General features: G+C 40.1%; 1 protein-coding gene across 10 annotated transcripts; it reads right to left on the reverse strand.

Annotated features, from left to right (window-relative positions):
- Positions 1–62: 62 nt before the first annotated feature.
- Positions 63–27,595, reverse strand: LOC136445401 (disabled homolog 1-like). Of its 10 annotated transcripts, none has more exons than XM_066443386.1 (16): positions 27,428–27,595; positions 18,691–18,931; positions 18,171–18,260; positions 17,565–17,699; positions 16,857–16,991; positions 15,982–16,065; positions 15,416–15,523; positions 14,877–14,939; positions 14,543–14,620; positions 14,248–14,307; positions 12,834–12,965; positions 9,603–10,670; positions 6,965–7,747; positions 3,981–4,874; positions 2,445–2,492; positions 63–2,125 (listed from the first exon to the last, which is right to left on the reverse strand). In XM_066443386.1, the coding sequence occupies exons 2-16, from the start codon at positions 18,856–18,858 to the stop codon at positions 2,081–2,083; spliced, it is 3,891 nt and encodes a 1,296-aa protein (XP_066299483.1). In that variant the 5' UTR covers positions 18,859–18,931; positions 27,428–27,595; the 3' UTR covers positions 63–2,080. The 10 variants fall into 10 exon arrangements, with proteins under 10 accessions (XP_066299483.1, XP_066299485.1, XP_066299482.1 ...); XM_066443388.1 differs by having other exon boundaries at positions 2,419–2,492; XM_066443385.1 differs by having other exon boundaries at positions 2,445–2,495.
- Positions 27,596–27,802: the final 207 nt, after the last annotated feature.

The following is a 27,802-nucleotide window of genomic DNA, read 5'->3' on the forward strand; positions in this document are numbered from 1 at the left end:
TTCAAATAAACTGAATAAACTACAAGTCTAAGGTAACGTTAGGTAAAACAAAGACATGGGGATTTGTATGAAGTATATTTATTTGCATTGTGCTGAAAGATCATTAAAACGCTTGCAACAAAACAGTAGCGTAGAAGTCGTTGAAAAGAAAAAGCCACAAAGAATTATTAGAAAAAGATATAACACAATATCAACTACAATTTTAAAGGAAAGTATTCAAAATCATCTTCTACAAAACGTTTCATTTCAACTAAAAATCAGTTATTCCAACTACTAAAAGAAAAAGAAAACAATATAATATTGATATACATATCATTAATGCATTGTACAGATTAAAATAAATGACCTAGTACTGCTAAGCCTGATTTTTGCTATGACATTACATTCATATCTGGCCAATTTGGGACCACTTTACTGCATTTTATGTCTCCGCCTCTTCACTTTTTATTAGTTAGTGTTAGAGATCTCAAATATTGAGAGTAAAGCTTAGAAGAGGAAGGCAATGTTTTGTATTCAATAATATCAGGTCAACAATTAATCTATATACTTGTCAGTCTTTTAAACAAGTTTTTACTTGAAAGGTGTTGGGAAGAAAATCTTAGCAGAATACAACAGTGCAATCCTCTGATAATGATATAATGCACATGTAGACATAAGCTTCATACATTCAACAGCACTTTCGTTAACTACATAATTGATAATTGTCTCATACATTTTCTATACTCAGCCCAAAGCCACTCTGCACCAAAAATTCAAATACAATTGCCGACTTTCCACAATATTGGACAACGCCATTAAATACATTGAGGTGGATTGACTGGGAAAACAATTTGCATTAATTACGTATGTAAATGTAGCTCTGAATTTTTCTTTTACAAGTAGAACATTTTTGGAATCTAGATAATTTATTTGAGTTTATACAAACAGTGACAAATACAATCTATATTCTATGTTTAATATCTCCATATGCTCTCTCATGGCATTTGAAATGATTTCCAATCGGCCACTCTCAAATGTTTTCAATGGGCGCATTGGTGCACAGCGTGATGTTGTAAATATTTGGTAATTTGAACATTCCAGGACACCACTTAATACTAATAATTCTGAGCTCACCAAAATTACCAGTCTAATAATACAAAGTTGTCTCAGTCACATGTGAAAACATTAGCAACATGTAGCAGTCACGGTTATGGCATCATTGTCGAAGTAAACTTGTCTACTGTTAGCATATGTAAAATATCTTATCTACATATCATTACATTTCCTCTTTTTCTGAAAGGTATCATTGATTTATGTCAAAACAATAACATATGGAGGCAACCATTGGATTTACCATGTTCGTAAGACTTCTGTAACACTTTTGACAGTGATTGACGATGTCAATTCTGTCCCATTGTGGCATACATGTAAAATAGACCACTTATTTTCATAAAGGACTGAACCAAACCCCATACTTTCTGATGTTAGGGCCCTGATTGGCTCTTCAGATCATGTGATACTTAGATGATTTAAGCTGCGATTGGTCAAGTGCTAAAAGGCCTTGTCCAATGGCACTGCAGAGTGGAAATAATACATGATGTATACATTGTAAGCTAGTGAAGAAGCATTGCACCAATGTTCCACCTACAATGCCATAAGGCAATTAAATTCAAAGCTGAATTTAGACAGAAAAAGATCCAAGTTACACCAGCATTTGCACATGTAAGATGAATTTTTTTTATACAGATGGCTAGCACTTGCCAAAATTGAAGGCTGTTGCATTACATAAGTCGCTGTACTGTATGCTGTAGTCCAAAAGTTGTATTGTACATGTAGTCTTCATGTTTGCCAACCACTGAATAACTAGTAATGTCACAACAACAGGAAATCATTTCTCCACTTGCTTACTGGAAATTGTTGAAAGCATTTAGTACTATACATTGTGTTTACTTCAAATTTGTCACATCAAGGCTTCATTGTGCAAGCTACAAAGGATCTTTTTTCATGTTGTAGGGATCTAATATGAACTGTATGGAAGTAACAACAAGCAGATAAAAGGTTCCGTGCAGAATCCTGGACAGGGCAGGGTGCTGGTCTCTCCTCATTGGTTCTTCGGTGGCTTGTTCACTGTGGCATACAGTGGCTCCTGCAAGATAGGAAAAAAAATTAGAAATATTCAATAATCTAAACATCAACAAGACCTGATTTTGACTTGATTGAAGAAATCTAAAAACAAGAGAGAAGAAGCTCAAAACCTGCAAGCTGCACATCAATTAATACAATAATTCTAGTATGAGTGACAAAAAATGAACTAATCGGGAAAAGCATTTAGAAGATTCATCCTTTTCTTTAGTCTGTACACAAATTTAGTTTCCTCAAGTCACTACTAAATCATAGAATTAAAATGGAGTAGAGATTGTGTATTCAAAGCAGACTTGCCTCATGCTTTTAAACCTTTAACCAACCTGCTGTGTAAAGGGGTCCAGGCCAAACGGATCAGGCTTTGGTGGTGCCTGCTGAAATAATAAAAATATCAAGCAATATTGTTACAGTTAGTGTTACAGTAATAATCAAACAGACAAAACTACATTTATACTCAGGAAGGTACATGTACATTCTGCTACAGAATAGTGACTGCGTGGGAAAAATGACCCTTCAAGCAAAAGAATTGGTCTGGGGTTTTGTCTGTCTTTTGCAGCCTTTTCTTGTTTCTACATCTCTAAGTGGCACACATTTTTTGTCTTCCCCTCCCACTACATTTGTACCTTTGGCTCCAAACAGAAACTACAAAGCTTTAGACAGATGAGAGTGAGAGGTGAGCACACAAAAAAGCAAAGCATGGACTACTAGAAGGAGACATACAAGCAGAACAAAACAACCTGACCAATCCATCTGCTTGGAGATCAGCAAAACAATCTGAGGTGTGCTTGACCCATCATAAGTGCCAGGCACAGCACTTAATGACTGAAGGGCTGTAGGTACAGTAGTCTCTCCCCCCACCCCCCACACACAAGAAATGAAATTGTCCTGTAGATTGGAAAATATATCCCACCCTTCTCCCTCAGAAATGCCATTCACAAATCACCTACTTCTAATCTGCTTGCATGTAGACCAATCAACATATTTGTTCACCCCAAACCTTTTGCTGAAAATTCATGCAGTAGCTATCCGAAATACAAATATGAAAAACGTATATCTTGTGATACACTCAAAATCAAATGATACCAAAGGAGTATTTCTCCACTTTTAATGCCAAGATAAATGAAAAATCTGCAACAACTAGAAAGACAAGCACTTTCTTTTACTGTTGATGACAAAAAAATAAGCATTTTGCAGTTGATTCATATATCCTGAATGGTACATCGTTTTCCTTTTCTTTCCAATTGGAAAAAAAAACAAGCTGCAGAATCCGTGAACCAAGAAATAAAATTGGTAAGGTAAAATATTTCTGAGAATTGTTGACATGTTGACATGAGCAACACTGCAGACTAAAATTACATGTTTTTATGAATCTGGCCTCAATATGCAATATCATCACATTCTACATGTACATGTAGTATGTTTATTTTGCTGTTTAGTACTGTAGATCATTTAAAAAAACCCTCTGCATTTAAAGTAAACATTAGGCTTGATTCAATATTCCAGCATTTGCTAAAATTGGTTTCAAACGATTTCTCTTTCTTTGTTTGGTTCCCATCATTGGTTCTCATAATAATACTGGTATGGAGACATCAGTACATACATGAATAGGCTGCACATGGCAGCATTGTTAGTGTCTCCATTACAATATCCTGCCATCATAACATACTATGGAGGATTATTCACTGTGGAGCAGACCCATTAGCAGCTTAAAGGTGAAGCCCTATCACCTTTTCAAGTGTCCACAAGACCTGGTTTCTATCAATTTTTAATGTAGAGCATTGTGTGCTCGATGAATTTGTTACAAAAAATTGCTACACCTGTCACTGTGCCCATTATCAGGTAAACTGGTCTAGTCATACCTTTGCAGTATTTTTGCTGTCGCCGCCTCCGAAGTCGAATGGTGCGAAAGGCTCGTTTCCGAACGGGTCGTTGCTGGGTGCAGGGTTCGCTGCGGGTGTTGCTGGGGTCGGGTTTAACGACCCTAACCCGAACGGATCTGCCTCTGCTGTGGGTGGGGCAGCCGCTCGGGTTGGTTTGGGGGGAGCATCTCCGAACGAATTCCCGAAGCCGAACGGATCTGATGAAGCTGGGCCGTTCTGCTGCCCTGCTGCTGATCGGGGCGCTGGGGTCGGGGTGAGCCCTGTCATCCCGTTGGCTGATGGCCTTGGTGGTGGGGCAGGGCCGGCGAGGTCGCCTCCTGGTAGTGGGGGAGGGGGGCCGGAGGGCGGGGGCTTGCTTTCCGCCTCCTCGTCTGCCTCAATACCTACGGCCGAGCCGAAGTACGCAGAAAAGGCGTCCGACGTTCCTTCCACGCCACCCTCGTCGGGAGGCGCCATCTGCTTTTTGTCTTGATCGGCGGCATAGTCTAACAAGTCTGCGAATGGGTCTACTTTGTCTGGCTTCTTTGGCTCCTCAACAGGGCGTCTGACGAGTGGCTGTCCTGCCGTGTTGAGCGCCGGGCTGGCGATGGCTGCCGTGTTCAGCCCGACCGAGGACGTGGTGCTGTTGAATGGAGAAGCCCCGAATCCAGCGGGACTAGCGAAACCGGGCTGTGCCATCATTGGCGGGGACTGCATGGTGCTGGACATCGGGGCGGTACCAAAGCCTGGGCCAAATCCTGCTTGTGGCTGGTTGAAGCCCATGGGTGCCTGGGAGAAGGCAGGCTGCTGGGCAGGTGGTGCAGTGAAGGATCCTCCAAATGGATCAATCTGCTGCTGGATGGGGAAGGCTTGGTTTGCCGGTGGCTGGTTTCCCTGCACAGGGGAGGAGAACGGGTTACGGTGATGCATGTTATGACACTGGCAGGAACAAATGGAGGTTGTAATGTCGCAGCTATGTCTGGCACTAATGGTACCCGACCTCAATGAATAGAAATGCTCTTGATGGGGCCAGTCAAATGCAGTTCTGGGGATCCGATGCTCTGCTCAACTACCCACACTCATGTTTCACGATAGCTCTGGTTTTTTTTAAAGTAGCTTGAAGGTTGCAACCTTTAAACTGGTTTTCTAACTTTTTACCAACTAGAGACAAAAGCTTTTTCATTATATAATCCTCTGTTAGTCCTACAAAATCTGCAATCAGAATTCTTTTAAAACCAAGAACTTTACTCTCAGCCACTACGCTGTGGTGAAGAGGTTGTCAAGTGTTGTTGCCAAGAGAACATCAATACACTAGAACACAGAGTCTGTACTGCTACAGGGGTTTGTTCAAATACAACTTGAGACAAAATCAATTTCAGGATACCACTTCTAACAACTTTACAAATCTGCTGCAGAATAAGTGTGCCTTTGAACTTTCGCACAGTAAGACTTGAATGCATTACACCATATACAGATTCTACCTAGCCTCATGAATTCTCTCCTGAATATGCAAGTCATGTTTTGTAAACAACCCCAGACTTATTTCTCTTACCTATGAGGTGCTTCAAAAGCAAATAAATCAAGTTTTGAGCAAAGAACACATTTTCATGAAAAAAACTACTGATGTAATAAAACATCAAACTTTTTTTTCAAATTGGTTTCCTTTTTCAAACTGATATTGGAACACCATAACGCATTTCAAACTGACAATATTTAGCAGACAAGAGCACAACAAATAGCTTCAGTTGGCCCTTATCATGTGCATCATCATAGGGAGAACAGCCAGACGAATTTGCAGCTATTGTAATCCCACCTTCCAAGCCTTTCATACCACAGAAAAAACAACACAATGTGGGTGGATGCACCCATCACAAAAAAAACAGGATTTGAAGATATAGCTTTTGTATGATTTTCCACATGGTTGGATACATGGTGATACTACTCAAGGGAATACTGCAAAGTTCCCACAGAACTGCACTACACTGTCATGCAATGTGTGAAACCCTCGAGAACATAGCCTCCTTCGAAGACCTTCTGGGTGGCTGGCGGGTTTTTAAGGCTTTTTTGTGCTGATTCCTGACTATTCTGATATGACCAAGCTTAGTCGGTACGCTAGAACATGAGAAAACAGTGCAAGCCTGCCGAAAAAAACGCAAGCCAACTAGACGGTCTGTGCAGGAGGCTACAAGGACAGGGAAGGGGACACACTGATCATAAAATGCTGCTGGATGACCCAACACTACAGTTCACCATGAAAAACTAGGAGGTTTTCTAGGAGTGTTGGGTGGGGCAATGTTAATTTCTGACATTGCAGACATTTGCTTTACATAATCTTAAATACATATGCACATACAGTGGTAGCATGAGTATCATCCTGTTCAGTTTCAGGCTGAAGGTAGAGCCTGGAACTAAACAGGATGATACTCAGGCTACATACATGGACTCTACAACACAAAAACTTTCAAATGTTGTATAAGCTTATAGAGGATTGAGAGAAAACTTGGCACATGTACATATTGGTGCAAGTTAAACCTACTACTGTCTAGAAATATCAAGTATTGTCTCATGTCATGCCGTTTCAATTGAAGATAAAAATTGCAATTAATTTCCATATAATTCATATAAATTAAGTCTTAGGAACACACAAATAAGAGCACAGTGTACACAAACATGCATATATGTAACACTGACGTAAGCACCATGCATATCTGGTTAGAGCCAGTGCTGAAACACAAAATGAAGAACAAAATGGAAGATACACTCTACTTGTGGTTATGTTAGTTTGAAAGAAGACAGACTACAAATCAAATCCAATACACAACAAACCAATAGAGAACATGCAAGATGGAATCAGCAAACTACAAAGTGATTGTTGGTGAAGGAAGGAAAATTCTGAGAAGAAAGGAAAAAAAACACTACCCTCCACCAAAAATAAAGAGCACCACAACAACCCACACCAATAGGGGCATGTATCAGTACTTTACCCGTCTCTCACTGTCCTTGGATTCATTGGACTCGGGGAAACTTGTAGAAATTGCTGACGTAGCTAGAGTAGACGAATCGGCAGAGGTCACTCTAAAGGAGTCTCCGAACGGGTCACTTTTTACTAGGTCCTTATTTACAGGGGTAGAAAACACAGTTTTTGTCTCCCTGCTGATCATCCCTCCTGTGCTGAAGGATGAAGTTGGTTTGGAGAAATCACCTCCTCCGAAAGGATTAACTACAGGAGTTGTTGAAACTCCGTTAACAACTTCTTTTCTATCTACTGTGAAAGGAGAGTCACTGAACGGATTGGACTGCGATTGGCTGCTACTTGAAAATGAGTCGCTCTGTTGGAAAGGAGAATCTGCAAACGGATCATCCAGAACACGGATGACCCCAATTTGCCTCTCAGGTGACGTTTTACTGCTTCCAGAGTCCAGACTTGGGAAGGAGGGTCCGCTCGATTGGCTGCTAGTGTCTGAATGTAAACTTGACTGGGATTGGTTAACTGGAGTCGACTGTAAGACTAGCTGTGATTTGCTATTAGGAGGAGGAGGGAGAGAGACTGATGACAGATGGCTGGAAGGACTCGGTTGTAATTTGGACTGTGATTGGCTGTTGACAGGGGTTGGTATCAAGACAGGCTGTGATTGGTTGACAGGTATGGGTTGCAGAGGCTGATTGGCCTTGATTGGTTGAAGCAGACTGTTGAGAAAATCATCACCAGGTGTTGTTGCCGAGCTGCCAGGGAGACTAGATGACCCCACAGGGGTCAAAATTTCATTCTGTAAAACACACAGTAAAGGGCAAATAGTAACCATACATGATGCTACAGCAAAGACATAGGACAGACATCCTGGAAAACAGAAAGGGTCTTAGAAAGTTGAAGAAATCAGGTACAGGCACATTAAGTATATTTACAGATTCAATGAAATGACAGGGACCATATCAGAAGTCAGAAGTACTCTCACAAATCAATATGCATAAAGTTAGTAGAATCACACAGTTTTGACAGTGTGTTAAAAAGGCACTATAATGCGTACATGTCACAGATGAAGTAGCATTTTATATCAAAAGTACAACATTGGAAAATAAAGGTGTTTGTTGATTAAATCATTGTGAACTTTTGAGATGGCCCCTCATGGGTACCCCATCACCAGACTACTGTAAATGCATTTAGGTTTGCGGTGATTTATTTTTGTGGTGATCAGAAAATAAAGTGTTCACGGTGGTTTTGAGTTCACGATACTGCTACAGTATTGGAAACACTGGCGCCTTTCCGGTCAGTCAGAAACCACCTACTACTAATGACTCAGCAAGAGTGCTACAGGCAGACAGAACAGGCGCCAAAACATCATAGTAATGTACAATATATAAGACTGACCTGTTTACATTTTCTACATACATGACTAACATGGGGGTAGGCGGGCAGAAGAGAGAACAATATTATCGCGGTGGTTTTGATACACCGCAAACATAAAGCTACCGTGAACTTAAAATGCATTTACAGTATATAAAATCAGCACCATGGACAGAGATGACAACCATTAACTTTCAGTATTCCATAGGTACCACATGTATCAATGCTGGTACAGCAGTAAGCTGGACTGCTGAAGGTTTGACATATGATCTTCATTCACAAACAAAAAATACTTCTTTGTCAAAGCTTTTGATGAATGATATGTGACTTAGGCCCGATTTACACACACGTTTTTGAGTCGACTCAGGACTGTGCAGGGAAAACCCTAGGCAACTCAAGTAGCAATTTCTAGTAGCAAAACTTCACTTGAGTGGCCCAAAGCTCCTCACACACAACCTGAGTCGACTCTGAAAACTTGTGTGTAAATCAGGCCTAGATGACAATACATTCAAGGATGAATCCAGGCCTATCTACCCAATTAATACTGAGGTACAAGACAAAATATTGTCAACATTGGTCTGTATTTGAAACAAGTACTGGCATTGGATAATACTGTTAATTCTTTTAAATTTGTGGCACTTGAAAAAACACATAAAAATAGGTTAAAGGCCTTTCTACATCCTTGAAATACAACAAACAAAGAAGGAGAAAGGTATGTTGAAACTGGATGTTGGACAAGAATGTTAAGTTAACCTCCAGCAACCCATGGTTACCATTATGCACCAGAGAGGTATTGCTACCCTGGGATGTTAGAACACCAAGGGTTAACAGTACACACAAATGACTGTCTTGTTCTGCATGCTATTTGACCCATCACCAAGGAAAAGATCTAAAGAGAGGGAGGAAAATATCTTGTGAGTTTATGTACCAGACTTTCCACCTGGGATGAGCCACTTGACTTCGAAAAAAGGGTTTATTTTTGACCGCTATTGGTCCTATTTTGAATCTATTTAATAGACTTGTTTCCTGTTTCATAAGCACAGCCAAAATAGAAGTATGCATACCACAAAACAGTTCTGCACTAATCGTCAGTATTCTGACTTTCTTTATCGACTTTTGTGTAAATCTTGATCTTTATCTGGACCAGAAATTAAAGATCTGACAAAGATGGCAGGATTGATTCTTGAGGGAGATGGTCTCATACCAAGTGAAAAGCGCAATGGTCTCTCACTACACAGAAGCACTTCCACCACAAAATTGACAGTGCAGTGTCCAAATACCAGCGTCACGAGACTCTGCGATCTCTTCAACCCTGGGGAGGTCCTGCGCCGCCGCGTCGGAGCCTGCGGTGCAACGGTTTCCGAGGCTGAGTCCTGGCTATCTGCCTTACGGAACGGATTGAACGGGTTCTCTGGCTTTTCCAGGATAGCCTCCATTTCACATGTTTCTGGCACGTCATCCAAGGTGCCAAGAGAGGATCTGAAGGGGTTTCCTGACACGGGCAGTGGCTCTGGTGGTTTGTCTTTGTGGATAGATTTGATCAACTCCAAACGAGCCTTGTCGAACAAGAACTGGTCATACTCACTAGATGGCGTAGCTGCCTTAGGCGTTTCTTGATAAGCTGCAAACGGATCAACCCAGTCTGGACTTACAGGAGATTTTATAGTACTAGATGACAACATACGTTCCCTTGAAACCTCAGGTGTTGGTGTGCTGCTACGTGTTCTCAGTGCTTCATTATCGGGCTCTTGAGCAAAAGGGTTGAACTTAGGCTTATTGCTTAATCTTCCTTCTGACCCAGTCTGAGGTTTGTACGTGTGTTTTGTTGGATGGCTTTGTGGAATATTGCTATTCTCTGACAACAATGTTGGAGTACTTCCATTAAAATGGGTTTTCTCAAAAGTTGATATTGCACTTGTAACAGGACGAGAGGGCGTTGGCACTATAGAACTAGAAACAGCTGTATGTGTTGGTTCTTTCACTGGAGCATTTGTTGTAGTCTTTACAGGAGTATCAAAACTGTCTTCGTTTACTGTTGAGGTAGCTATAGGGTCCTCAAAGGACTGCCAATCCTGTATTTTCATACTATTTCTACTCTTAGGTCTACTCCTAGCAATGTCACTATTAGAGCCAAGCTGCCTTTTGTTTTTCCTGAATAAGGAGTCGTTATTTAAAGATAACTTCCACCTTTCCACAAACTTGTCCCTGTCAAAGGCAGCTTTATCTTTCTGGATAAATTCAGTGGTAGAAAAGAGGCCGAAGGAGGGTTTTTGGTAGGGTGTTAGGTTTGGTGATGCAGTATTGAGGACAGGGGTAGAAGCCCACGGACTCAGCCCCGACCGTTTCCTCTGGAAAAAGAGATAAGTAGCAGGGATGGCATTAGTACAATGGGGGAGTAGGGGGATAAGGGATGTCCCCAGAAATTTTCAGAGCTTTAAACCAGCAAATGTAGAGAGTATGGGATAGCTCAGCTGGTAGAGTTCCCTTGCCGCAAATTGGTTTCTATGGTCACAATCCTACCAGTTCCTTCTACACCTGTATATAAAATGGTATAGATACAAAATGTATTTTGTTACATTTTTTGACCAGCAGTAATGAAATTAACCGTTGTAAAATCATTGATCGTCCATAGTATTTGGAAAAGCTGGAGACATCCCTCTTGTCTGCTGATAAACACCCATAGTCCGTCTCAAAAGTTCACAACCAAAGTGAATTTGCACATACCTCCACCACTTAACAAGCTTGGCTTTGTTCAAAGAATACCCATTGTGTAGTAACTGAAAATGTGTACTAATATAAGCATGACTGCATGCTAATAATAAAAACAGCTATATTTTGTATGAGGTAAAATGAACCTGAATATCAATTCTGTTTACTGCAAATACTTTCATTATGATAATGGTATATCTGAAGATCTGAACAACAATTTTTGAACAGACAGAAATTTGAGCCAAGGGAAAAACTTGTGTAATGAAGGAAAATGACAGAAAGCATTGGAATGATATGCATTCAGTTAACACACAACAATGCAATGGCAATCAAATGGATGAAAAGTTTCAAAGAAACAATCACAAAATTTACATGAAAGGTGTACATGTACGCACAAATCACTCAATTTTTATGAGTAGTGTTCCATTTCATTGCTTTTAGCTGTGCAAGCATGGTGTAAGGAAACATCCTTTGTACATGTAAGAACAATCACTGTGTATGTAGCAGTGACCTCTAGCATTCTAGTAAAGAACTGCATGCATGTGTGTTTTTTTGGGGGAGGGGAAAGGTTTTGGCTTAGAATGACACATTGTCCATCACTCACTGTGCGGATTGCAAGTTCTTCAGCAAGTATGATTGGTAAGGCCACACCAACTTAATCTTATGGATGACATCCGCGCACGCATTGATTTTCGCCTGTTGTCAAAAAAAAAAAAAAAAAAAAATCACCTCCTCCAAGGCTACATGGAACTCCGGAACTTGCTGACTTAGATTGCCGCAAAAGGCTAGCATTGTGCCGGCTTATCGGAAAACTGGGGCGTATTTGTGAATTGGTATGCCATCGATGTTGGCTAGGGGGATTTTGCGTTTGCACAGTTGTACGAGAGGATCGCGGCGGCCAGCGAGTATCGCCCAGACAATTTCAAACACGACCTATCCAGAGTGGCTCTCACACGTTTCTTTTGCAATAATGAGAGACATGGGAGAGGAATTGAGGGATTGGCAGAGGTCTCGCATTGAGATTTGTGAGCGTAAACCATGGAATGCTTAATATGGAGTTCAATGCCATGTATGTTGAAACTGCCCTTAGGGGTGTATATGAGTATTCTCATCACAGTCATATATTATCCACAGTCCTTGGAGCCAAATACGTTCGTATAGTATCCTTCTTTGGTCGTTCTTGTCAATATATTAAAAATCAATCACTTGCGCTGAGTCTTCTATGATGAACAAGACAACCTACATGTACCTCCTACAAATAAACTGTGTTCTGTGGTTCAATTCGCAATACCAGCTTTGTACTAGTAGTCCTGTGGTTAAGCAGCATTTTTTTTTGCTGGATTTTCTTTTTTTTTCGCCCGCGCGCATTAGTTTTGGGGTCTCCAGAGGATGTCATCCATAAAATCAAGATGGTGTGGCCTAATCAAAATCAAATGTTAAAATACAAAGTTAAATTAACAAAGCTGGGAAAAAGCTGATACTGAGCCCGCATCTGTCGTATTCCATTCAGAACTTGGAACAACTGAGAACAGGAAGTTTTTTCACTAATAATAACATCTTTTATGTTTCTACAAGACTATAATGCACAACAGAAAACATGCATTTCAAACTCTGAATATGACGTGTACTTTGACAACTGTTGCACTCCTGGGCTCCAGAACTCCATGGATGTTAGATGTTAAAACCAGTACAAATGGGGATTGGAGGGTATCAAACATTATTTACACATGCTAAAAAAGCAGTACAATATTAAAGCTACTACAACATAGTATAAGGCGTAGAAAAAGAAATGTTATGTTTACCGCTGGGGCCACAGGAGAGCCGAACAGATCCTGTTGTTTGTTGGGAGTGTTCGCGGCAGAGTCAGGACTGCTGAAGGGATCGTTGGGCTGGGCAGCAAAAAGATCAGCTAACTTGTCCATGTCTTTGATTCCCTGGAAGTATTCAAATACACATTGAATAAAACATGAAGACAATGCAGTTGTTTACAGAGAAAAGTTGCAGAAACAGGACTCACTGTATATTTTGTAAAGGCTCCAAGATTCTAGAAATATGACAAGGAGGAAAATACAATTTTTGCACACTGGGACTGTGATGCACCAAGCTCTCACGACTATTCTGTTACTGATGTTAAGTACTGCAGTAAAGATCACACTAAGCCGACTAACTCAGCTGGAGGACTGGCTATTGGACACAGCATTAGTGGCTATCAATCATAATCAGTGTCTTTATGAACAAACAAACAAAAGTGCACACGTTTTCAATATCATCCATCCATCATTTCAATATACAAAAGATAGTAATTCTTATGCAGGGCTTTGATTATTTCGACACCTTGTATTCAGATCATTAAGATGAAGGATGAACGCTTTACAACAGCTGGCCTAGAGCTGCTTTTGTCATTCATACTCCAATCACTAGGTGGCATGCTGATATCTTATTTCAGGTAACATTTCTAAAAACAACTTCCTTCATAGAATAGCATAGCCTTGTATTGTTAGTATAGCATCTTAAAATAATTCCCAAATAGTGAACTGTTTGTCATATATTGTTCGAGCCATAATTTGTTCTCCAAATGTTTGCTACATTTTGATTGCTTGTTTTTTGTTAAAGTATAAAGATTGGCCATATCATAGTTTATTACAGACTTGAACTTCAGTTTCAAGAATTGCAGCTGTTACATTCAACTACTATACATTCATTATATTCATTTCTTTCAAGATATTATGCTTTATCTACTTGTTATATATGTCCACCTCAAATACGGATTGTAAACTGTGTATACTACATTTAACACAACACAACTGAGTGAAAGGTCAAGGCAACAACTCTTGGAATGTCAGCTCTTTTCTTATGTAATCACCTGAGAAAGTTTTTACCTTGAAACTGATTATTCGTGCATGTCTGCACAAGAAGCAGCCATGTACAAAATGCTGTGACTAAATCTGTTCATGGAGACAGACAAACTTCTTCATTGCATTTTGTTGATTTAAAGCCCAGGTCTCATGAAGACTGATACACACATGTATAAACCTTGTATAGGCATCATGCATTGTTACTAATGTTAGTTAGTATGGTTGGCACATCCTGACAATGCCAATGCTTTCACACAGGAAAGTAGACAGGAGAAGACATTGTCTTTTACTTCCCCTTAGTGATAATTTCTTGTTCAAAAAGTCAGTAGCTCATGATCATAGCAGGAAGTACAAAACTTACAGTCTGCAGCGACTGAAGCTCCTCTTCAAGATCCAGCAAATTGCCAACCTGTGCACCAGCCTGTAAGGCAGGCAAGGAAACTGCAGTTAGTGTCTGTGCTTCCTGGTCTCCATCGTGTTAGCAAGGCCGAAGCCGTACAGCAAAAGTGCAAATCACAAGCCATACATGTACCGGTTCTCCTCAACTTATCATCAGCCATGTTACAATCAGACTTCAGAGAACCCCATCATGTTGTACATACTTTCAGCAAACAAAGAAAATTTCAAACTTAAAGGGTGGCGGAACTGTTGGCTACCTTGGTTTGCTCTACATTCTGTTCTGCTACTGCAGGCTGGGCTTCTCCTTCCTGTTCTACTGGCTTGTTGGTGGGAACCTGGAATAAGGAAGGATGTCTCGGTGAGGTTTGAGACTTTGGGGGTTAGACCGAACCTTTGTTATACACAGTCAAACCTGACCTAGTGACCACCTCTATATAGGAACCACATGGCCCCTCTTTTGGTGATCCTTACTTTTCCCATTGACCCAAGCATTAAAAATCCTGTCTATAGTGGCCATTTTCTACAAGTCCCTGGCGTGGTCACTATAGATAGGTTTGACTGCACCGTAAGGCAATACGTATGAGTACTCACACGAGGCAAGCAAGCAGTAAGTTGCAGCGTGTTGCTATTAAGGTGGTTGGATGAAAGCTGGCCCTGTGTACACAACAGTAGACAGCAACAACACAATAAGGAGCACAAAACAAACAAAAACAAGAAAGAGATGTCAAAGATGCAATTTTCAAAAGCAAGCATGGTAAACTGCAGCACAGAAAGAAGGTAAACAATGCTTTTAAAAGTTTACTGATTAATTTAAAAGAACAGAAATGAAATGGCATGGAATGAAATCTGTCAATCAGAATGCAATTAAAAACCTAGCTAACATCGCAGTCATTTTGCCATGCAAGCAATAATCTGCCCGACTATGGAGCAAACTGCCACAAGCATGCAATGTACAATCATGCAATCTTTTTAGAATATGGTTTCAAAACAGGCTTTCACAACACAGACAAAGAAAGCCATGCCAAAATAGTTAATACACAATAAAGGGGAAAGCAAAGATATTCAATGAAGGAACAAACAAGTCCAAAAAAGTACCACACTACCAAGCCAATTCTAGACACAGCTTATACCTGGTAGATAGGTTCTCCCGTAGAAGAGTCATACGAGCTTTCATTTGTAGGGCTTCCTTTGTCTTTTCGTCTCTTTTTTGGACTTTTTACCTTTGTAGATTGGACAGACTGTTCCAACCCATGCAAGCAGACAGGGAGACAAATTGGGAGAGAAGACACAAAAGTGAAACAAGGAACAATCACACAATTAAGGACAGTACCACATAACTAGCCAAGTTTAAAGTATGCTTCTGTGATTGAAAAATGCAGGGCTGAAAAACTATTGGTTCTAAATAATATCTGATCTCAGGACAATAATGATGTAAGCAGATACAAATGTTTGTAAAACTAAATGCTTTGGAGGTTTCAGAAAAGGACAATAGCTTCTTCAGCGGTCTTCATAGGACTTTCTCTTGTGACGTGTTGCAATGAAGGCTTAGATAAGCCATCTTACAAAACATTCAAAACATGCACTCCTATGCCTTATACATGTGTACCTGAAGATAGTCTTTGAATATAGACTGGCCACCTAAGCGAAAGGCAACTATGGTTAGGACAGCAGTAGATGTCGCATGATTTGTTAATACCTCATAGATGTGCTCCTCAATGGATGTGTCTTTGTAACCTTCATTACACAGCCCATCTAGCAGTATTGTTTCAGAGTCTACCAACTTTTAAATCCGAGGAAGAAAGCACAGCAGGAAAAGGCAGAACAAGGGCACAAGTTAGTGAGAAATGGAGGACCAACTACAGTAAAGTGTGCAGTGTGCATTAAACAGAGAGTGACAGTCTACAGATGAGAATAGATGTCAGGGCTCAAAATACGTTTTTAGGTTGTAAACTGTTGGAAATTCTACCTCAGCAAATCAGAAAAACTTTCTGCACATAGTCGAGCTGCTGTTATCATGATACAGTAATACAACATTAAGGTTTAGATTGCTACTGAATAGCTTAATTGTGAATCATAATGCCAAGCCTGAAATATTTTACCCTTCGAAATTGCAAGCTGCCTATTTCTTCACAGGCAAGCTAGAAATTGTAATAATTGTATATAAGTATTTTGAACCCTGGAGGTTAAACAGGAGTGAGTGCTTTTAGATAATCATATATTGCTACATCTACAAGATGCATAAGAGAGAGGTTTGGCGTGTAGAACACTTACACAGGGTATACTTACTGCTGTACATGCTAGCTGACAGTGGGCCTGTCATTTGCAACACAATTCATACATATTCTCTAAGCATCACTTTCATGTAACTAATCCACACATGTAGGCATAACTCCAAATCTATCTATTTCTGCTTCGTTTTAGTGAAATGAACAACTCTTATATGAACTGTCATATGAAATGATGCATTAAACGCTGGTGTGAGGGACCATTAATATTTGTATCACTGAAGAAAACTACATTAAGTTTCAGCTGTCTAAGTTGAATCCGTCCTGAAATTTCACCCCTTCATACCTGATAGTAGCTTTCGCCATTGGTGGGATCTGTGGTGCCATCTTGCTGTGCTTGTTTCTTCTTGTCCATCTCTGCTTTCTTTACGTTGTACACAGTCTGGAACAGGTCTCGGATAGACAGCACTACGGCTTCAGACTGGAAACGTTGGTAAATCGTAGGGTGTTAGGATATTGTGAAAAGATGAGGTTGTATTTCTTGTCAATGTTTTATCTGAAGTTTCATGACTAATCTCAGTTGTGTGACTTCAAACAAACTACTCATCATCATACTACTCAAACTACTCAGAAACTACTCCTATATACATGTAACTTCAGCCAAATTTTAGTGGCAAGGTAGTGTTGCAGCTAGGGTTCTGGGTATGAATCCCCAGCAGGCTGGAAAAGTTGTGCCATTGGGAAAGGTACTTAACACCAATTCCTCATTTGACTCAGGTGAAGATGAGTACCAAACTATAGCTTTAGTTAGGGATGTCCTCTTGGATTGAATGTAAAGCCGAAGGTCTTGTGTTTTTAAGAGCCACACCTCTAGCACGTTAAAGATCGCCCCACGCTTATCAAATATAGTGGGGTCCATCCTGGTGTGAGTGGATCAAACCGTACAGTCCAGTCTTAGGCAGCTTGTCTCTTGGTAGTCCTTCGTTGTTGTTAAGCAACTTGTACCTACTGTTCAAAACAGGTGTGTTATGCATAACAAACACACAAAGCTCACCTGTTTTTCCGTCTTGATGGCAAAGAACTTGTGCTGCCCCTCCCCTGGGCTGAAGACCCAGCCAAAGGCTCTGTTATCCGTCACATCCCGCGCTATAAATGATATCTTGTGCACTGGGTGCCGGTGGTTGATTGCCTGACAGGTGTAGACATAAAACATAGGATTACAAACTCATGTCTGACTTCATTGTCAGTGTTCAAAAAAACTAACCTTCTCACTTTTCTTGTCCTTGGAATGGAACTTCTATTTCCTTATTTTAACTTTTCTTCCTAAAAAAATTCAAGTTGTACAGGTATCATCATCATCATCACAATGTCCTGCTACTTGCCCGGACTAAGTCCAATCTGCTTCTTCTACAAGCATACTTAAGTTAAATAATAAACTAGGCACAAAATAAACTACGCACAAAACTAGTGCAGAAACTTGATTTTGGTCAGTCATATCATGTCATATGAAGAATTTATCCAATGCATGAGTGTATGAACTGAAACCAAATCGACCAGGTCAATTGTTTCATTTAAATATTCATTTCAGACTTCATCCAATCATAGTCTGTATGAAAGATATGGACACATTTGAAATGTAAAGAACTACTCCAATACTCACTCCTGAAGCCAGGTCTATGATCTTCAGGCCTTGAAGGGACACACTGATTGTGATGCGCTGCTTGTGGGCTCCTGATGCCTTTACTGCGAGCTATAGTACACAGTGGAAAAGTCATAAGAAAATAAATATTCTGGTCTTTTTTTATCACAATTAATTGACAACACAAGTTGATTTGAGTACAGTCTCTTACACATTTAGCTGAATACATGTATAAATTGTTACCTTGTTAAAGTTGTTCTGAATGATAACATATATATTTGTATTTTACCTGTGTCTTAGACATATAAATATCCCACACTGTGACAGTGTAAAACTACATAATTTTCATCACGTTTTTGGACGTCATCAGTATTTGTTCCGGTATTACTAATTTAGTCACATGACTCACAATTATCAATGTCTTTGTACTAACAAAACCTGTCCTCATATTAAGAATCTTTCATGAAGAGGTTGGTGTGAATAAAGTCTTTGCTTATAACCAATAATAATAAATCAGATTATATATCAGAATCTGACATACCTTGAGCTTGTTCATGGAATCCTGGCACATCTTGTCCCCCCTGGCCGCCTCTACATCATCAATCCCTATCACCTTGCCCTTGAAGACCATCCCGTCCCCTTCATACTGTTTCACTTTTTCTTCCGCTGTCAAGGGCTCCTTCTTGCCCTTCTTGACTGTGCTTGCCATCTTAGTGGTCTAGTTGTCTTCGTCTCTACTCTATCTACTGTGGATGCTATTGTGGCATCCCACTGTTTAAAACCTGTAGATAGAAAAAAAAAGAAAAACATTTTTACAACAAGATCACAGAATGTCCAAAACAGATCCACTGCAGTGCCAATAAAAACTGCCAAGAGGCCCTCAAATGATGTGCATCTTCCAAAACTTTCAGAATGAAATACATTACCCAGCACTATGAACACAGGATGGGGATATTGAAAGGCTGCTATAACAACGTGACCGCCAAATCCATTAAGGTACCTAAGTGTATCTACCCTTGAATTTCAGTGACCCCTTTTCATTGAGGGTAGCAATAAAACGCATATCAATATTCCCTATTTGCAAACTAGCCACGAGTGTATATAAAAACACTTATCAAAGACCAAAATTTACGTTGATGGGTACCTAGCCACATCTTTAATTTCTTGGTACTCAGTTTGTAAGCCTATAGGGACTTGATAACATCAAACCACTACTACAAATGTACATGTAGATGTGATGTGGCTTGCCTGGATGCTGGACAACAGCCAACAAGCCAGACATCAAACATTTGTTTGAGATTTTAGAGGGAAGTGAAGGGACACAGGAGGAATGCTGGAGTGTCAAGGGTTTGAAGGTCTGTTACAAACAAACCTACGTTTTAGCTCAGTGAAAGGATGTTTATAATGCCAGCAAGCTGTTTAACATTAATTTAAATATCAACTGTAGCTGAGTTTATAGATAGCTTCTCAGAAACCAGGACGTGGGTAATTATAACAGCTTGGTTCAGAGAAACACCTGACGATCTCAGCAGGGAATATCCCTTATTTACCCTGATTCTGTAGATTTGTAAGGATTAGTCAACGGCAAGGAATTGGCTCTTTCTGTCTCATATATATAGGAAAGCTAAGTATGACCCAGTATATATTGATCGCAAGACTACAGGTCTATATCTTGAAATCCAAGATACTGCGTATATTTGGAATTGGATAAGCATGAGGGACAACAAACATCGATCCCATGAACTTCAGGAATTGCCAATCCAGCATTATGCTACAGAGCATGTTAAACTGCCTTTTCCAAAGGCAATATCATTAGCATTCCCAAGTTGTCATAAACAGTACTACAGTACAGCATGGTAGCCATGCATCTAAAAATTGCTCACAAGTGATCGCCATGAATATTCATGAGTATCCACCTTCCCTTTGAAGCTTAAAATAACACCTGTTCACTGCTATGCATAATACATTTCTAAGCTTTGATTCGGGGATTGGAATTCACTACATAGTTGCATGGAATTCCAATGCTTCTAAACTCTACATGTATATGTATACAGTATAGTAGTGTTTTTTCCTTTACATTTCAGTTCCCATCATTAAATATACAAGGCAAAATATTTTCTAGGATTCTGGGCCACTGAGTGACTGAGGCATGGATTCAATCATTCATGCAAACAATATCACTAAGACAAGACAGTTTTATTCAAACAAGATCAATGAAGAAAAAAAAGTACAAATTTTTCACATTCATTTATATGTATGATTATGAACGCACTGTTTGATATTGTGAAGCTTCCTATACATGTGTATGGATACAATTTCGATACAGTAGTCCTTCTATTAAAAAATTGTACCAGTATCACATGGGTATCATCACCAAATCATCATTGAAGGAATAAAAAAAATACATTTGTTGGTAGATGGTTTCAATATCCATCTTATTTGTAGACCAACAGCTTTTCCCAGTGACAAAAAAGGTAATGTCTTCAGCAGACCCCATTTATCATGTCAGGTAATGAGACAACGTGTAAGCAATTAAGATAATTGTATGAGTGCTACATCTGTGCTTCTTAATTATAGCAATGGCCCATGGGTGTCTATGGCCTCCATCATTACTGACTGTCAAGGCTGAGCTTAATTACCACATCAAAATTACATTTTTTACCTGCACCAGGGAAATTCTACATGCACCACTTACACTGTAAAGTGGAGATTGTAAACGTAAAGTAAAAAAAAAACATTTTGAATCTTCTTTTTGTTCGTTTTCTCAATTTTTGATTTGGAAACCAATTACATAGATCCCCATATACCCAATATGGACCAGTCCAGGTTTACATTAAGATACACAGCACCAGTTTTACCTGAACTAACATGCGGCTGGTATTTGCATTGCATGTTACAAATTGATGATTATGAGGTTTTGGGTCATTTTCAAAGTATACAATAGTGGGAGGTTGCTCCACCTTTCTCTTATGTACATGTAATATAGTATCTTGCAGCAATGCACAAAGTATGTGATTCTAAGCAATATTAAGCAAAGCACACCACCTGACACACCAAAGCGGAACTGTCCCATTCAATCATCTAAGGAACATTCCATTAGCAAATCCCAGAGGGGGATCAACCACCAACCTTTACACCCATCTGCTTCTACTTAAAGCCCCGGTCACACTAAACTCACGTCGTACCTACGATGCACGTACGATGCATTTCCCGTACAACGCAGGTAAATCGCAGGTAAATCGTAGGTAAAATCAGCTATCGCAGAGCGTCGGGTGATGTTCAAAATTTTCCGGCGTCGTGCGATTTGTCACGTGTCGCTCATCTCATATGTGTGCACGTTTCATCTGACCTTTGCAAGATGGTGATGCCACCAGAAAGAATCAGGCTGGTGTGACTGCAGATACAGCTAAATAAAGTACAGGGAAGGCAAGCTGTAATTTTGGCAGCCCTCATCAGGGTTCTGCAAGAAAGACAGAATGCGAGAAGGCGACGGAGGTGGTGGGCGAGGCCGTGGATCCAGCGGTGGACCTGACTAGGCCAATACGACACACTTTTGATTGAGTTGCCTCGAGAGTGTGGTGGGGACTACTTCAGAAACCAAAAGCAGTCGAGCGCATAGTGAGCGCTGCTATATGTTTGCATAATCTCATGAGAGAAAGGTACCCAGGCTTACAAAACAGAGACTTGGGGCCAGGGGGGCAAGTTGTCCCTGGGGCATGGAGGCAGGCCGGGATGTTTGGATGAGATGCGAAATGTGCGGGGGGGAAATGTGGCAAACATAGAGGGAAAACAGCTAAGAGTCTATCTGAAACAGTACTACAATAACCCTGTGGGTTCCTTGCCATGGCAGCACCATATGATATAGGCCGATTTGCATGTATAGATATGTGCGCTGATGATGGCTTCAGTTGTTTTCAGTTTATGACAACAGAGACGCATAAGCATAAAGATATGTCTTCTAGTAACTTTATTTTTCACCCCTTAATATCAAGATATGTTAATGAAATAATCTTTACAAATCACCCTTTCACATCCGGCCCGGGGCAAACTGACTTGGACAAAATAACGTTTTGTTGCATCGCATCCTTATTCTTTTAATGTATTAATTTCTCAAATCTCAAATCTTTCTCAACTCTTTATTTGTTTGAAACAACCTCACAGAAGTACATATAATTCGTACAGATACATGCACTTCTGAATTGCGTTGATCTTACATGATAACACACCTATGTACACAATATTGCCTTAAACAACCACTCAGAAGTAAAGATATAAAACGAGGGTGAAACGAAAACATTCCAACTGATCATGGAGCACAACATTTCTTTATGGTTTGATACATATCTTCAGTGGGATGTACTGATATATGGATTTCTCTGAAAGTGAAGTGCATGTGACAGCAATTAACTGCAAAATGAAAGTTTCAGTCTTTTTAGTATCTTTCTTTCGTTAAGAGATACAGGATGATATGTTTACAACATAAAGCAATCGTTGATATCAATAAAAAAACTCAGTTCTGGTCGTCCTGCTGGTTGTGCTGCTGTTCCCGGGCGTCTGCCAGCTTCAGATAGCCGTGACACCAGAGTATAGCATACAGACGTCACGCCATAAGTCCTTGGGTAGGTTCTTCAGGGAATGAGGTCTGATCTAATTATGAACCCACGTGTGTATAGCCATGAAACAATCGTATGCATCACCTGTGCGCGATACTCGATCTGACACGTGGAAAATCGTAGCCTTGAAAGCAGGCTCTTCAGCGGTCGCGCTGTACACCAGTTGCCACTGTGCTCTGGTGGCTGCACGTCTCAACAACATCGACAATATCAGGGAAAACTGAAACCATCAGAACACGGTCGAAATGTATACATTTTTCATCTCATTGGTATAAAAAGAAGGCCGTAGTGAAGTCTGTATTGGGGGCAATAAAAATCGTACGGCGACGGAAGCAAAATTTTGAACATGTTCAAAATCATCTTAAGCTGTATTTTCCGGCGTAGGACGCTCGGCGATGGCTACTTTTACGTGCGATTTACCTGCGATTTACCTGCGATTGACCTAGGTACACTAAAAAAACCCATCGTACGATGTACCTACGTTTTATGTGACCACCACTTTGTATGTGTTAACTATTGCACCCGGTTTTTCCCAAACGTACGACGTGCGGCGCTGTCATGACGGAAGGAACCCCATCGCAGGTACGACGTGAGTTTAGTGTGACCATAGCTTTAATTTCAATTACTGTCTTCCCTCAAGTCAAATTCTTCTTGACAATACCACCTTTAAATTCCAAGAAAAAATGTTCACCCCCTCTTAAATCAAGCAGCCAAAAGGTGATTTGTACCCTGAAGTAAAACAAATACCAATATTTGTGATGACCACTACTTCAGGCCAAAGGGCATGACGCCCTTTGATGTGTCTGGACGCTGAAGCAAAAGGGGGAGTGGCAAGCCCAAGGGGTAGCAGCCCATGAGGGAAAGGTTAAAGATTACACTGTGAGATGTTGCTAAATGATCGACCAGACAATCATTCAAGAAAGATGATGATGAAAGAGGAATACAGTCATACACAGACAGAAGTCAATCACACCTAGACAAGTTTCTACAGTCATACATTTTTGTAAGGACTTTCCTGAGGTTTAAGGGCACCCTGTCAAGTGAGACCTTGTACTGTCAACTACATACATGTATATACATTTACTATTGGAACAAGAGAAGGCTATGTATGGTCAAAGTCAGTACGTGTCAAACCACACCCATGCGTTTATACAAAAACATACTACATGATAGTGATGTGTTTTCATTATTTCTGCAACAGAATGTAGTTTTAAGGACTTAGGTATAGTTAGTTAAGGGATTGATTGCAACAACATGGAATATACAGTAGAACGAGAGTGTTCATAAAAATATCATCATCATATTTCTTGCTTACTGATAAAAACAGGGTTTGTGTTAATAACAAACATGTCCTGTAGTACAGTCTGCTTATAAGTACATTCAATACAAATACTGTAAAAGCAAGTCAGAGTATTTAAATGAAGTGTGAACAAAGGTGCTCAAGTCTGCTTTTATGGCTATTTGCCTCACTTTCTAGATTATTTACCTGTGTTTGAATTTTGAAGGCAACAAGTTAGTCACATTGTTCATCATTATCATGGTGATAAAACATAATAAAACTTCTCTCACTGATGACAACGGAAAACACTGCCTTAGTTACCAAAAGGCTACTCCTGGTTTCAATGATTACCATACGTCCTTTCAGCACACGAATCTATGTTGTGCATTTGTCTGTTTTACCATAGCCTATCATTGTAGCCACATGCATGCACAACATCCATATGGATAGGACGTGGTATTGGCCTTGACGGCGTATTTCTGAGAATGTGCTATAGGGTTGGTACAGACAATTCCATATGAGGAGTGAAGGGAGTCGTTATCTCTGACAAGTTCAAGATGTAATGCAGGCACGAACAAATGTACTTAAGGCAGGCAACGTTTCCATTGAAGTCAGGATATAGCTGAGAACTTTGTATAGAATAATGTCAAGAAATCATTAATGCAGTGTTCTGGTAGTCCTGCAAGGAAATAGATATGGTGACTAATAATATGATGTCCCATTCGATAACACTTATGTCAGTTATGATATGACTGTCTATTCTAGCCTACACAGGTCAAGGTCTCTTGGTCAAATAACTATACCTTTTAAATTCTCATGAAATAAATGGGTAAGACTAAGTACATCAAAATCAATAATACTTACCCAATATGTCATATGGTTTTATGAGAATACATATTTGCTAAGTAATAATTTATCTACTAACAAACTTGCATACTTTCAAAAGGTAATAGTACTCTGCAGGCTTTAGGTTAAAAAATGAGTATGACTGTATGTAGATTCAGTAGACTGGCTGATCATTGAGCTTTTTTTACCAGCTTGTCTGTATTTAGCTCACAGTAGGTCTGGGCCCCACAATGTGCAAAACCTGTCCAGACCAGTCAATAATCCATCTTCCAGACAAGTAGTGGTTAAGGTCAGGTTAAGGTCAGGCTTAGTATGGCTTGTCTGGTTGCTCCCCCTAGCAATTCCATCAGCAATTCGATATCAGAGAAAGCGGTTATATTTAGACTGGCAATGGGGCTCAGACTGCTTCTCCTGGTTTCTTGGAATTCTAATTAAGGCCCACATAGAGATACTTTTCATGGGTATCATCTGCATGCCCATGTTTTTAACTTGCTTTGGAAATTCCTGAAATAAACCACCTTTCTTCTTTCATTCAAGACATGAAGGGAAAGTACAAGTAGAGATAACGAAATTAGACAGAGATAAGGAAAGAGATTACAATTGATATCTTGCCTTGGTCAAGTAATTTTACATTGAAAGTTAAAAGTTAAGAATACCAAACAACAAAATTGATGGTAAAATGATGTTGATAGGTATACATTAATAATCAGTTTATCCGATAGCAAGTTCATTTCCATAGATAATGCCATTCAATACAGATTTAGTGTTAGCACCCCATGTACATGTGTAACTTAAACACATAATCTATAGCCTGCTTTCAAACAACAACATTCCCTGTTTTTCCACACTAATACAGGATGATGTAAGGATTTGGAGTATGTTGTCTTGAAGAAGGAAAAGCCCTGTCCTCCTGCCAGAACTGTCTTACCCTGGAATTCCTTGGTAGGCCTTCACTGTTTGGTACCTGTCAACATCCTGGTGTGAAACTTCTACTGCTTTCAAAACACTGTCTGTTTTGATGGTGTACCAAAGACAGCCCTTTAGCTGCCCACCATACACAGCAACACATCTGGTGACTACTAACTCCTGTTACCCTTAGGTAGTACTATAAGATAATAAGTGAATCACTTTATGCAAACAGTGATCTTTGACCCACTTTCAGTTACAATGATCAACCTGGACTTTGACAGAATTTGCTGGTAATTTATAAATGACCTTTAGGACCATTAAGAGCATGTACACTACACATGATCTATACTATAGTTTGTTGCTTCATCTACTTCTACTTACATGTACCAAGCACCCATATTTTTGCTACATTGTATGTTCAGGAGTAACAATTATGCAGTAAACAGTCGTGTACACATGAATTCAAGTATGTGCTAACAAGAACTTACAAAAAGGACTGAAATGGTTAGAAACTGGACAGGGAAAATATGGGAATCAAAACTACTACTGAAAGTGAGTTTACTACTGGCAAGAACACAAATAATGGTAAACTAATAAAGAGACTGATACAATCTAGTCAAAGGTCCATGTGGTACAAGTATATCACAAACCTAACAATTCATTGATGACCTTTCCCACCCCATTATTCAAGCTCTGTTGAAAGATGAAGTAACCTTACACCCTAGGCCTGAATAGACTACAAAAATCCAACCCTACAAGCATTCTTTCCCTTCCTGATACCACACTGTGTGTTAATGCAGTATCTCCATTACTGAATGGGTGGCAAATTTAACCCTGATTAGCCTTTGTGATTCATGTGGGTTTAAGTGTGTTGTCTTTTCAGGAATGTGAAATATGGGGTACAAATGTACATGCTGGAACCCATGATGCAATCAGAAACCGTCCCATTGACATTCTTTAACTCACTCTACAATTAAGTAACTCTTATTTCAATAAAAAGGGAAAATAAAACTTGGGTATTTGGGCGCCTGGAACGGGTTTTCTGAGAAAAAGGGAGCCGAACTGGTGCATAATTTGAGGGGGTGGCGTGGTCTTAATTCCGTATACGCCTAGAAGAATGATCGCCCTTAATTATTTCCAGATGAAATCATGTCGTGTGAAGAATCGTTCGTCACGGCGTTGCTACAGTAAGTAAATAAATCTCTTATAGGAGAAAAAATTGAACTTTGACACTGTCCACAATACGCCCCCCAGAATGACAAACACACAGGTGGTCATAATTTTATTGATGGAGCAGCTAGAGGAATAAAAAAATTCGTCTGCAGGAAAAGACTATCTGCTTTAGTTCGCCAAGGTGACCACGACCAAAACAGAACACTTCATCACAAAAATCCCTGTCAGAATCAACATGACAACTTCCTACACGTCTACAGGGCTGGTTCTTACATCATCTAGGACTGAATAATCCACAGCAGTTTAAAGAATTAGTGCCAATTCTCTTGCCCTTGTGATATGGGACCCTGAGCTTTGCTACGTCGACACGTTTGGGACGTGTGAGGGGAACATGAGTCGGTATGTGCCTCCCGCGGGACGGTCGGCGCGTGATATACGGCCCGCCACGGCCTACCTACCTTCTCTACCGCCTTCTTCTCCTCACGGACTCCGATCAGACGGCCGTTTCTCCCCGGTTACTGTGAAAATTCCACCAGAAGTGAGCAAATCTAAGGAAATATCGCCCGAATCAGACGACTTTCTCGCACCCACTCGTACTTTGATCGCAGGGTGAAGTACCCGGATATAGCCCCGACTGCGCAGGTGTCGTGAACTTTCTGCCCTTTCCCGCCAAAAATGAAAAAATTTCCCGCGAAAATCATCAAAAATGACAAATGTCGATGATAATCATAATCAAAGTATCAACTGCTCATACTTTCGTTGTGTTGGAAAAATCTCTCTTCGCAGTATAATTCACTACTTATATATCTTATTATACGGTATCTAACCAAGAG

This window comes from Branchiostoma lanceolatum, chromosome 11 (assembly GCF_035083965.1).
Source record: "Branchiostoma lanceolatum isolate klBraLanc5 chromosome 11, klBraLanc5.hap2, whole genome shotgun sequence".
Taxonomy (NCBI): domain Eukaryota; kingdom Metazoa; phylum Chordata; class Leptocardii; order Amphioxiformes; family Branchiostomatidae; genus Branchiostoma; species Branchiostoma lanceolatum.